The 11100-nt window shown below is 67.3% G+C and overlaps 1 protein-coding gene across 1 annotated transcript; it reads left to right on the forward strand.

The window, feature by feature from the left end:
• Positions 1-1491: 1491 nt before the first annotated feature.
• Positions 1492-10654, forward strand: NR2F6 (nuclear receptor subfamily 2 group F member 6). Its single transcript, XM_054181754.1, has 4 exons — positions 1492-1916; positions 5807-5901; positions 8493-9017; positions 9586-10654. Exons 1-4 carry the CDS (start codon positions 1663-1665, stop codon positions 9858-9860), a joined length of 1149 nt encoding a protein of 382 aa, XP_054037729.1. The 5' UTR covers positions 1492-1662; the 3' UTR covers positions 9861-10654.
• The last annotated feature ends 446 nt before the right edge of the window (positions 10655-11100 follow it).

Raw genomic sequence — 11100 nt, forward strand, 5'->3', positions numbered from 1 at the left:
GGTGAAAGGCGAAGGCAGGGCGATATCGCGGGGCTGCTCCCGGGTCGAGCACCTTTTCCGCACAGTTTATTTCTTCGTTAATGATTAACGGGGCGGCAGCAGGCAGGCGCTGCGCACCCCCAGCTGGCACCCCCAGCCCGTGCCAGGGCCGGCCGACGAGTTCCCGCGGGTCCGACTCAATTAACCACCTTACGAAGGGATTTTACGGGGCTGCGGGCGGCCCCTCGCCGACCGCATCCAGCCCTTGGCCCCCGGTGGCACCCGAGGGACCCCCCGGGGTGGTGGCATAGCCCCAGCCCTCGTGCCCCACCACGAGATGGGGTGGGGGGGAGCCGCGGCCTCGTGCCGCTCGCGCTAATTAAAGATCCCGCTGGGGCTGTCGGCGAGAGGAGGGGATTGCCGATGCCGGCAGCTTGGCCGTGGGCCAGGCGCGGGGGGAAATGGCTTGCCATCCTCCCCCCGTGGCCCCCCGCTGGGCTGCAGCAGCGGGGGGGCTCGGTCCTCGCCCCCCCCCCCCCCCCCGGGGGGACCACCACCCCGGCGGTGAATTTGCCCGTTGCCACGTCCTGCAGCTCAGAGGTCACTTGCTGGGGGTGGGGGGAGGACAACGACACGGGGACAAGGACCGCAGCCATAACCGCGGCCTGCGGCGTGGCCCTGCACCCCGGTCCCCGGGGGCCAGCGAAGGGCTCTGGTCCCCGAAGGGCATCGGGCCGGTGGGAGTGGGGGGGGGGGGGCCACCTCCAGCCACCTCCGCTCGCCAAATGGCTCCATGGCATCGCCCTGCCCGTACCGGGCACCACACCGGGCTACCGCAACCGGCACCGCAACCGGTACCACCGGCCCACGGAGCCGCCCGCCCCATCCCCGGGCTGGGGGGCGGCGGGGGCGGCCCGGTGCGGCGGGGCCGGGGCCGGGGCAGGACCCGGCGGGCGGCGAGCGGAAGGGGAGGAGGACGGGGAGGAGCATCCAGGGCGGCCACCGCGGCAGCGGCTGAACTTTGCTCTTTCGCGGGAGGCGGGGAGAGCCCCGGGGCTCGGCGGAGCGGGTCCCGCCGGACCCGGACCGGGCTGCATGCAGCGGCGGCGGCGGCGGGGCCCGTAGGGGCGAGGGCGGGCCGGGGCAGCGCCGCCTCCTCCTCCTCCTCCTCATCATCATCCTCCTCCTCCTCCTCCTCCTTCCCTGCCGGTGCCGCGGAGCGGAGGAGCCACCGGGGGCGGGCAGCGGCGGCCCCCGCATGCGGCCGAGCCCCGGGGCCGCCGCCGCCGCCGCGCCCGGAGCCGCCGCGCCCCGCGGGGGGATGCGCCCCGCCGGGCCCCGCTCCCGCCGCCGCAAAGTTTCCGCGGGGCCCCCCCGGTAACCGGGGAGGGGGTGGGGGGGTGGGGAAAAGGAGGGAGGGAGACCCTGGGGTCGGGGGGGTGGCGGGGGGGTGGGAAAACAAAAAAAAAAAAAAAAAAAAAACCCCGAACCAAAAAAAAACCCCAAACTATAAAAATCCCAAACCGGCCGCCACCCACCCGCCCCCCGAAAAAAAAAAAAAAAAAAAAAAAAAACAACAAACCAAAACCCAAAACTTGCTGAACTCGTTCCGGGAGGCGCCGGTCGCCGCGCACCGCTCCATGCGGCGGCGGGGCCGGCGCTGAGCCCCGGGGCCGCGGAGCCATGGCCATGGTGGCCGGCGGCTGGGGCGAGCCCAACGGCGGCGGCGGCGGCGGCGGCGGCGGGGAGGAGGCGGCGTCCCCGGCGGGCGGCGGCAGCGACGCGGAGCACGGCGAGGAGGAGCGGGCCGGGGCGGCGGTGGACTGCGTGGTGTGCGGGGACAAGTCCAGCGGGAAACACTACGGCGTCTTCACCTGCGAGGGCTGCAAGAGCTTCTTCAAGCGCAGCATCCGCAGGAACCTCAGCTACACCTGCAGGTAGGGATCGGGGCCGGGGCGGGGGGCAGGGGAGGACGGGGACTGGAGTCGGGGGGGAACGGTGGGGCACCGGGGGTGGCAGAGCCCTGGCAGGATTGCAGCTCTAAGGGTTGCCCCCGGTGCAGGCTCCCTGATGGGCCCTGGTTTGGCACACCGGTGGCCCTTGGTTCAGGCTCCCTGGTGGCCCTTGGTTCGGCTCCCCGGTGGCCACAAGTTCAGGCTCCCCGGTGGTCCTTGATTTAGTACCCCAGTGGCCCTTGGTTCGGCACCCTGGTGGCCCTTGGTTTGGCACCCCGGTGGCCACCAGTTCAGGCTCCCTGGTGGTCCTTGATTTAGTACCCCAGTGGCCCTTGGTTTGGCACCCTGGTGGCCACCAGTTCAGGCTCCCTGGTGGTCCTTGATTTAGTACCCCAGTGGCCCTTGGTTTGGCACCCTGGTGGCCACCAGTTCAGGCTCCCTGGTGGTCCTTGATTTAGTACCCCAGTGGCCCTTGGTTTGGCATCCCGGTGGCCCCCACTTCAGGCTCCCTGATGGCCCTTGGTTTGGCACCCTGGTGGCCCCCAGTTCAGGTACCCTGGTGGTCCCTGGTGCAGCACCCCAGTGGCCCCCAGTGCAGGTCCCCAGCCTGGCTCTGCAGTGGCCCCTGCGCAGCTCCCTGGTTGCCCCCAGTACAGGTTCTTGGTGGCCCCCAGTGCAGGTCCCCAGCCTGGCTCCGCAGTGGCCCCCGTGCAGCTCCGCGCTGGCCCTGCCGTGGCTGCGCGCTGGCCCCCGTGCAGCACTATCGGGGTCCCTGCACGCTCTGCAGCCCCTCTGCCCGGCGCATCCCCAGCCCCGCGGGGACGGATGCCCTGGCCGCCTCATCCCCTGGGCCGCGGGGCACAGCCGGTGTCCGGCTCCTCGTCATCACCCGGAGCTGCTCCGGCATTAATTGCCGTTCCAGGCTAATGCCTGAAAACGCGTCGTGGCTGTGAGTCACTTCGGTCACGGCCGCTCTACCCGGAGAAAGCACCAGTGCGGCAGCGGGTATAATTTTAACCGGAGATGTCAACGGCCCGGCGTGCTGCGGCTCCGGGGAGATGCCGGGGAGAGGGGCTGCAGTGTGTGTCCCCCCCTCCCCAGCCTCAGGCCCACCAGCAGGACCAGGATACGACCCCTGCGAAGTTTGGAGCTGGAAATAACTCCGGAGTTTTCCGTTGGGCTGGAACGGAGCGTGGGGCTGGCCGGCGGGCGTGGGGGACCCCGGCTCCGGGCTGTCCCCGGGGGGGCGGTGGTGGGGTATAGGGGTATATATAGGGGCTCTCTCGCAGCTCTGGATCCACGTGCGGGCGCCTCCAGCAGCGTTTCCTAACCCAGGGAGGATGGCACCCACATCCCGGCCGTGGGCACCCCCCAGCCAGGCTGGGGACGGGGCACCCCAGCTCCGCACCCCGCTTTCTCCCCATCCGAAGGCCTGGGGGGGGGGGGTGGGGGGGTGTCGGCTGCTTTGAGCTTCATCTGAGAGGCGTCGGGAAGGGAAGGGGCAGCGCCGCTGCGGCGGCGGGAGCCGTCTCCGAGCCGCTTTGCTCTCGTTTGGGCGGCCTAGATTCGTCCTCCCCCGTGCGCAGCATCTCCTCTTCCCGGCAGCTCCCGGCACCGGCGTTGCCGGGTCCTGGCTGACGTCAGCCCCAGCCGCTGGTGGCCGTGGAGCAGGGCCCCGGAGCTGCCAGCCTGGGGCAGGGTTTGGTTCCCGTTAGCCCCCGGTTCCTCCCCATCGCCCGCCGTGCGTGCGGTTGCAGCCCGCGCGTCGCCCACCCTGCCTCAGTTTCCCCATCGGAGCGGCAGACTCAGCCGAGCGGCTGCTCGAGATGAATGATTTGAAGATGGGGGGAGTACAGGCGGCTTTGGAGAAATTCCCGTTTCCTGGAACAAAGGAAAAGGCCAAATCGGGGCTCCCCGGGAGAGGGACGGACTCTGCATCCCAGATGCCCAGTGCGGGGGGCGATGGAGGGGCTTCTCCTGGGCTGCGAGCATCCCAGATTTTATCCTGTGCTTCTCACTGCTGTCTGGGCACCTGCTTCAGGTGTTTTGGGTTCCCCCCCCACCCCGTTTATGCTGGGAATTGAGTCGGCGCAGTGGAAAATCATTGGTTTTTCCAAGTAGGGAGTAAGTGTTGGAGGGGCCGGGAACAATGCACCCCCGGCAGCCCTGGCATCTGCTTTGTTCCAGGAGTCAAAAGCAGCATCGAGCCCAGATTGCTCTAATTTGAATATTAAAAGTGAGTTGGATTCAGTTTAGTTCTTGCACTAAATAATTACATGTTCTAATTACATAATTAGCACAGTGTACGCCTTTTGTATTCTCACGGTTTCCCAGCTCGGCTGCAGCCTATCAGTTGGGAAACTCGCTACGAGCCGCTAGAAAACTGAGAGGAGGGTTTTTTTTTTGGGGGGGGGGGGGCCCGGTTCTTGGTGCTGGGGCCGGTGCGCCGAGGCCACGGTGAGGGTCACCCAGGACCTCCCCCCACACACCCCGGCAGCGGGTGGCGGGAGCTTTGGCCCCCGCCGCGGCGCAGGCGGCTGATGAAGATGTAATCTGACGGGGTTGGGGTTTTTTTTTTCTTTTTTGGTTTTTTTTTCCTTTTTTTTTTTTTTTTTTTTTTTTTTGATTAGCTATCGCTCGCTCCTCTGCCGGCGTTAACTTTTTATCAGCCGCGCGTTTTCGCCAATGCGCTCAGCGCAGCGGTGATGTTCGGGGGTGAATTAATTCCGGTTTGAGCGCGGCGGGAATCCCTGCCTGGCTCGCCTCTGGAGTCGTGTAGGGATGAGGAGATTCGTGTCGGGATTCCCAGGCAGAGCCCAGCCGCCGCCGGCGTGGCCCGGCCCTGCCTGCGCTTCCCTCCTGCTTTTTACGCCTTAATTTATCCCTGTTTTGCTGATAAACCCCCTTTTTCCCCCCTTTCCCGCAGCCCTTCGGGTGGGATGCGAGCGCCCGGTGTCACCCGTGCCTGCTGCGACCCTCGGGACGGCGTCATTCCCTCGGGAGGGCGAATGTCCCGTGGGGACAGGGGGACGGGGACGGGGGGGGCGGTTTGGACACTACCGAAGCCATCGGGGAACGTCTCTCACAGCCTGTCCCAGCGCCTCGCTCCCCGCGCTGCCGCAGGAGCAGGGCTCGGGGGCTGCCTTCGGTGGTGGCCGCGTGGTGCGGGGCTACCCGGTGCCCGCAGCTCCTTGCCCCGGGGGTGGGCATGACCCCCCCCTTGCAGGCTGCGATGCTGCTGGGCTCAGGGGGGGAAAGCATCCCCCCGGCCGGTGCAGACCCCGCGCCGGGGTTGGGGACACGGACACCGCTGCTCCGGTGTCACCAATTTTTGCTTTGCCGCACTCACCGCGTCCCGTCGAGGCCAGAGTGGAGCACGGAGGGTGCGGGGCCGTGTCACCGCCACGGGGGACACACAGGGCAGCCCTGGCCTCGTAGGAAATAGTTGAAATTCCTCACGCATCTGGCTGGGAGGCCGGGGGGCTGCTCCGATGCTTCCCCCCTCTCCTCCCCTCCCCAGCATGCCAGGACGCGGGGCGTCGCACCCCGGCACCCGTCCCTGCGTGTCCCCGAGGGTGGCAGCCTCGTGTCCCGGGGGTCTCTCGGGTTTTCCTCCAGCCCTGGGCATCGCTGGCATGGCGAACTGGCAGCCCCTGCGGTAGGGAATCGCTCTGTTTCCATAGCATCGGAGCGCCTGTGTCTGCACGCCGCGGCCGGCGTGGCACAGCCGGCACCGAGGGGGCCGCGCTGGGAGGCGAAGGGCTTTTTACGGGGAAAGTGGGTGAAGGAGGGGCTGGGTGGGGTGCAGGGACCCCCGGCGGCATCATGTCCCTCCTCCCCGGCACCTCATCTGCCCCCGCTCCTGCCCGCAGGTCCAACCGCGACTGCCAGATCGACCAGCATCACCGCAACCAATGCCAGTACTGCCGCCTGAAGAAGTGCTTCCGCGTGGGCATGAGGAAGGAAGGTAACGGCCGACGCCACAGGGATGGGGACGGTTCCCGGGGGGTCCCGGTGAACCCCGTTGCCACAGTGGGGGGGCTGCTGCGGTGCCAGACGAGGGCTCCCAGTACTGCCAGTGCCCGCACTGGTCCCGGTGCTCCCGGTGCTCCCAATGCTGCCGATGCCTGCGCTGCTCCCAGTGCTTCCGGTGCCCACGCTGCTCCCAGTGCTCCCGATGCTGCCGATGCCCACGCGGCTCCCGGTGCTGCCGGTGCCTGCACTGCTCCCAGTGCTCCCGGTGCTGCCGGTGCCCGCATTGCTCCCAGTGCTGCCAGTGCCCTCACTGCTCCTGGTGCTCCCAGTACGGCTGATGCCTGCACTGCTCCCAGTGCTCCCAGTGCTCCCGGTGCCCACGCTGCTCCCAGTGCTCCCGGTGCTCCTGGTGCTGCCGATGCCCACGCGGCTCCCGGTGCTGCCAGTGCTGCCGGTGCCCGCGTTGCTCCCAGTGCTCCCAGTGCTGCCGATGCCCACATGGCTCCCGGTGCTGCCGGTGCCCTCACTGCTCCTGGTGCTCCCAGTACTGCCGATGCCTGTGCTGCTCCCGGTGCTCCCGGTGCTCCTGGCACTGCCGATGTCCGTACTGCTCCCAGTACTGCCAGCGCCCGCACTGCTCCCAGTGCTCCCGGTGCTGCCGATGCCCACATGGCTCCCGGTGCTGCCAGTGCCCTCACTGTTCCTGGTGCTCCCAGTGCTGCTGGTGCCTGCGCTGATCCCAGCGCTCCCAGTGCTGCCAGTGCCCACATGGCTCCCGGTGCTGCCAGTGCCCTCACTGCTCCCAGTGTTCCCAGTACTGCCGATGCCAGTGCTGCTCCCAGTGCTCCTGTTGCTCCCAGTGCTCCCAGTACTGCCGATGCCAGTGCTGCTCCCAGTGCTCCTGTTGCTCCCAGTGCTCCCAGTACTGCCGATGCCTGTGCTGCTCCCAGTGCTCCTGTTGCTGCCGGTGCTCCCGGTGCTGCCGATGCCCATGCTGCTCTCACTGCAGCCAGACGCTCTCCCATTTCTCCCAGAACCCTTTTTGCATCAAAAACACCCTTTTTGCCCCCCATCCTTTTTCTTTTTTCTTTTCCTTTTTTTTTTTCCTTTTTTTTCCCCTTTCCTCCTCGAACGGCCCTGGGTGCCGGTGGTGCAGGTGGTGTTTGTTTGGAAAAGCCGGAGCCTTGAGCTGATAAGGTGACACACCTGGAGCGGGGACAGCCCCGGTGGCCCAGGCGTTGGGATGAGCTCCGGAGCCGTGCAAATCCCCGGGGTGCTCTGAGCTCCCTCCCCATCGCCCGGGGTGCGGGGGGGGGGGCGGAAAAGAACCCCACATTCTTCCCAGGCTGCTGCAAAGGGGACGAAGGGTTTAGCCCCAAATCTCCAGTCCCATCGTGGGGACAGAGGGACGGAGGTGCCGCGGGGATGGGGCTGCGCAGCGGCAGGTGGCATTAATGCGAGGAGCAAATGGGGGGGGGGGGGGGGAAGGATACTGGAAGCAGGACAGTAATTCCCTCCTTTCCCGAGGAGTCGAGATGGCATTATTGCCACTTAGCATGATTTAGAGCTCTCATTTAAGTGGCTCATGAACAGCCCATAAATTAATTACTAGGGACTGAGCAAATAGTGGGCGCTAATGGGAGGGGGGTGGGGGTGGGGGGGCGGGGGGGGGGGGAGGAAGCTGAAAAATGGCTCTCCCTGAATGCAATTAGGAGGGGGAGTGCCCCAGGGTTAACGACGCTTCCAAGATGGACGTTTTATTTGCAAATAAATGATTGCCGCCGTGCGATGACCTTGGGTAGCGATCGCCCTGCTCTGCTGCAGCTGGTGCCGGGGGGGGGACACACACACAACGTGGTGCTGGTGGGGCACCCGGTCGGCACGGCGTGGCCGGAGCTCCTTACGGAGGAGGAGGTGGCACCGATGGGTATGGTGCTGGGTCCTTGCGGAGGAGGAGGTGGCACGGTGCTGGGTCCTTGCCCAGGAGGAGGTGGCACCGATGGGCACGGTGGCACGGTGCTGGGTCTTTGCAGAGGAGGAGGTGGCACGGATGGGCACGGTGCTGGGTCCTTGTGGAGGAGGAGGTGGCACGGTGCTGGGTCCTTGCCCGGGAAGAGGTGGCATGAATCGGCACAGTGCTGGGTCCTTGCAGAGGAGGAGGTGGCACGGTGGCACAGTGCTGGGTCCTTGCCCAGGAAGAGGTGGCACCGATGGGCGCGGTGGCACGGTGCTGGGTCCTTGCGAAGGAGGCGATGGCACAGACGCCATCCCACCCCGGCTGCCGGTGGGAGGCCATGGCCAAGCCGCGGCGCTGGGAGCTGCTGGTGAATCACCGGGATGTTAAACAGCTCGGCGTGGCTCTGGCAGGCAGCTCGCCGGCGGGCGCAGCGGGCGGCACGCGCCGCCTCCCTCTCCCCGAGCGCCTGAAAACCACCCGTTGTTCCTTGGGGTGGCGGGATTTGGGGATGCCGGGTGGGGAGAGGGAGCATCCCCCTCCTTCCTCGCCCTGCCGGGGGCGGAGGGAATGGGATGGGGGATGCAGGAGCGGTCAGACACCTTCTCTCCTTCCCTCCCTCCCCGCAGCCGTGCAGCGGGGCCGGATCCCCCCCACCCACTCCAGCACCAGCCCCAACACCATGCCCAGCGGGGAATACTTCAACGGGCAGCCGGTGTCGGAGCTCATCTCGCAACTGCTGCGGGCTGAGCCGTACCCCGCCGCCCGCTACGGCTCCCAGTACGCCCAGCAAGGCAGCGTCATGGGCATCGACAACATCTGCGAGCTGGCCGCCCGCCTCCTCTTCAGCACGGTGGAATGGGCCCGGAATATCCCCTTCTTTCCCGAGCTGCCCGTCTCCGACCAAGTCGCCCTGCTGCGGCTCAGCTGGAGCGAGCTCTTCGTCCTCAACGCGGCGCAGTCGGCGCTGCCGCTGCACATGGCCCCGCTGCTGGCCGCCGCCGGCTTCCACGCCTCCCCCATGTCGGCCGACCGCGTTGTCTCCTTCATGGACCAGATCCGCATCTTCCAGGATCAGGTGGAGAAGCTCAACCGGCTCCAGGTGGACTCGGCCGAGTACAGCTGCCTCAAAGCCATCGCGCTCTTCACGCCGGGTAGGTCGGTGCCGCCACCGGGCTCCGTCCCCATCCCCGTCCCATGGAGCTGGGAGCCCCCAGGGAGCATCTGGCCCCCATTTCCCTCGGGGTTTGGGGTCCAGAGAGCATCGTGTGGCTCTCGGAGGGGTGGAAAAGGGTCCTCGTGCCCCGGTGCTTCTCCACCGTGGTTTGCAGCATCCCAACTTGTCCACCCGGGCACAGGGCTGCGCTTCCCTGGGACGATGGGAATGAGACCTACAGTAACACAAATACCACTGTGTGCTGGCGGGGGGGTGTGTGGGGGTCCTGGGGAGCCCCATCCCTTGGTCCATCCATGCTTATCTCGTGCTGCAGAGGTGCCCGGTCCTTCTTAGCAGGGAGGAGCAGCAGCAGTCCCAGCCGGGGTCTCACACCGTGCTGCAGCCGCCCGCATCCCTCATTCCGCAAGGAGAGCGGCCGGGCGGGAGCGTGGCAATGGCAGAGAGGGGCTGGGGGGGTGGTGGTGGTGGTGGTGGTGGGGTGTCACTGGGGTTATTGGGGGATTTCCAACCGCTGACCCCTCTCCATCCCGTCATCCCTCCCGCAGACGCCTGCGGCCTCTCGGACCCGGCGCACGTGGAGAGCTTGCAGGAGAAGGCGCAGGTGGCCCTGACGGAGTACGTGCGGTCGCAGTACCCCTCGCAGCCCCAGCGGTTCGGCCGGCTCCTGCTGCGGCTGCCGGCTCTCCGGGCCGTGCCGGCCGCCCTCATCTCCCAACTCTTCTTCATGAGGCTGGTGGGGAAGACGCCCATCGAAACACTAATCAGGGACATGCTGCTGTCTGGGAGCACCTTCAACTGGCCCTACGGGACGGGGCAGTAGGGGACAGAGCCTCTTCCCCACCCCGGGGACACCCTGGGGACACCCAGCAGCCGGACCCGCATTCCCTCCAGCGCCCTGAGACGGTGCCATCCCTGGGGAGCCCCGAACTGTGCCGCCCCCCGGGTCCCGCAGCGCTCTCGGAGCTCGTCCGCCTGCCGCTGCTCCCCTCCCCGCCCACCCCCCCACCCAAAAGCAGGGGGGTCATGGCGGCGGCGTCCTCAACCCCAAGGTACGGGCTGTGCCACCACTGTCGGACACCCAACTTTCGTACCCCCGGGAAGCGGAGCTGCCTGGACTCCCCCACCCTGCATCCCCCAGGGACCTTGGAGCATCCCCTGGGGCTGGTCCCTTGTTCTGCGCCCCCCCCCCAGCCGCCATCGGAGCCGGGCTGGAGCCCTGGTTGGGGGGGGGGGGACACCGTCCTCTGGCTGCCCCTCCAAATCTGAATTTCAGATGGCCGGAGGCTCGGACAGGAGGAATGGGAGCGGGGGGCCAGGGGGGCTGTGCAGAGCCATCCTCTGGGGTGTCCTGCTGCGGGACCCCCTGCCTTTACCCACCCCCCCCCCTCCACTCCAAGTCCTGGCAATGGTGGAAAAAGGGTCATTTTAAAGCCCCTCTGTGCCCTGCCCAGGGGCTGCCGCGGCCGGGGCCGTATCCAGCCTCCAGGACTGAAGTGCTGAGCTCGGAGCAGCCCCTTTTTTTTGGGGACCAGGCTCCTCCATGCCTGGTCCTAGCTGCCGCCCCCACTCCCCCCCCCCCCCCCCAGCACCTTCTGCTGAAGCGTCTCTGCTGTCGGGGCAAGGTGGGGGGGACGCAGGAGGAGATGGGGGGGGACACCGGGGCCGTGCACCGCGCAGGGTGCAAACCAGACGGTCCTTTTTTTGGGTGCTGCGCAGCACCCAGCCCCCTCCCCGCTGCCTCGCTTGGTGCTTTGACACCCCCCCCCCCCCCCGGGGTCTGGATCCAGCACCCCCATGGGGGGGGAGGTGGGTGCCAGCACACCCCCCCCCCCCCCCACCCCACGCTCGCCATGTTCCTGTGCCTCACGATTATTTTTTTTAAGCCAGATTTTGGGGGAGAGGATGACTTTTTGCCGGGGGAGGGGGGGGGGGGGGCACCAAAATCTGGCTGCAAAGGGGGGTGATGCTGCTGGGGGGGGGGGGGGGGAGGGGGGGAGCGGGGGAGGGTGTCCCCAGGGCTGAGCTGTGCTGGATGAAGGGACATATTGGGAGGGCGGGGG

This window comes from Rissa tridactyla, chromosome 22, assembly GCF_028500815.1.
Source record: "Rissa tridactyla isolate bRisTri1 chromosome 22, bRisTri1.patW.cur.20221130, whole genome shotgun sequence".
NCBI classification, from domain to species: Eukaryota; Metazoa; Chordata; class Aves; order Charadriiformes; family Laridae; genus Rissa; species Rissa tridactyla.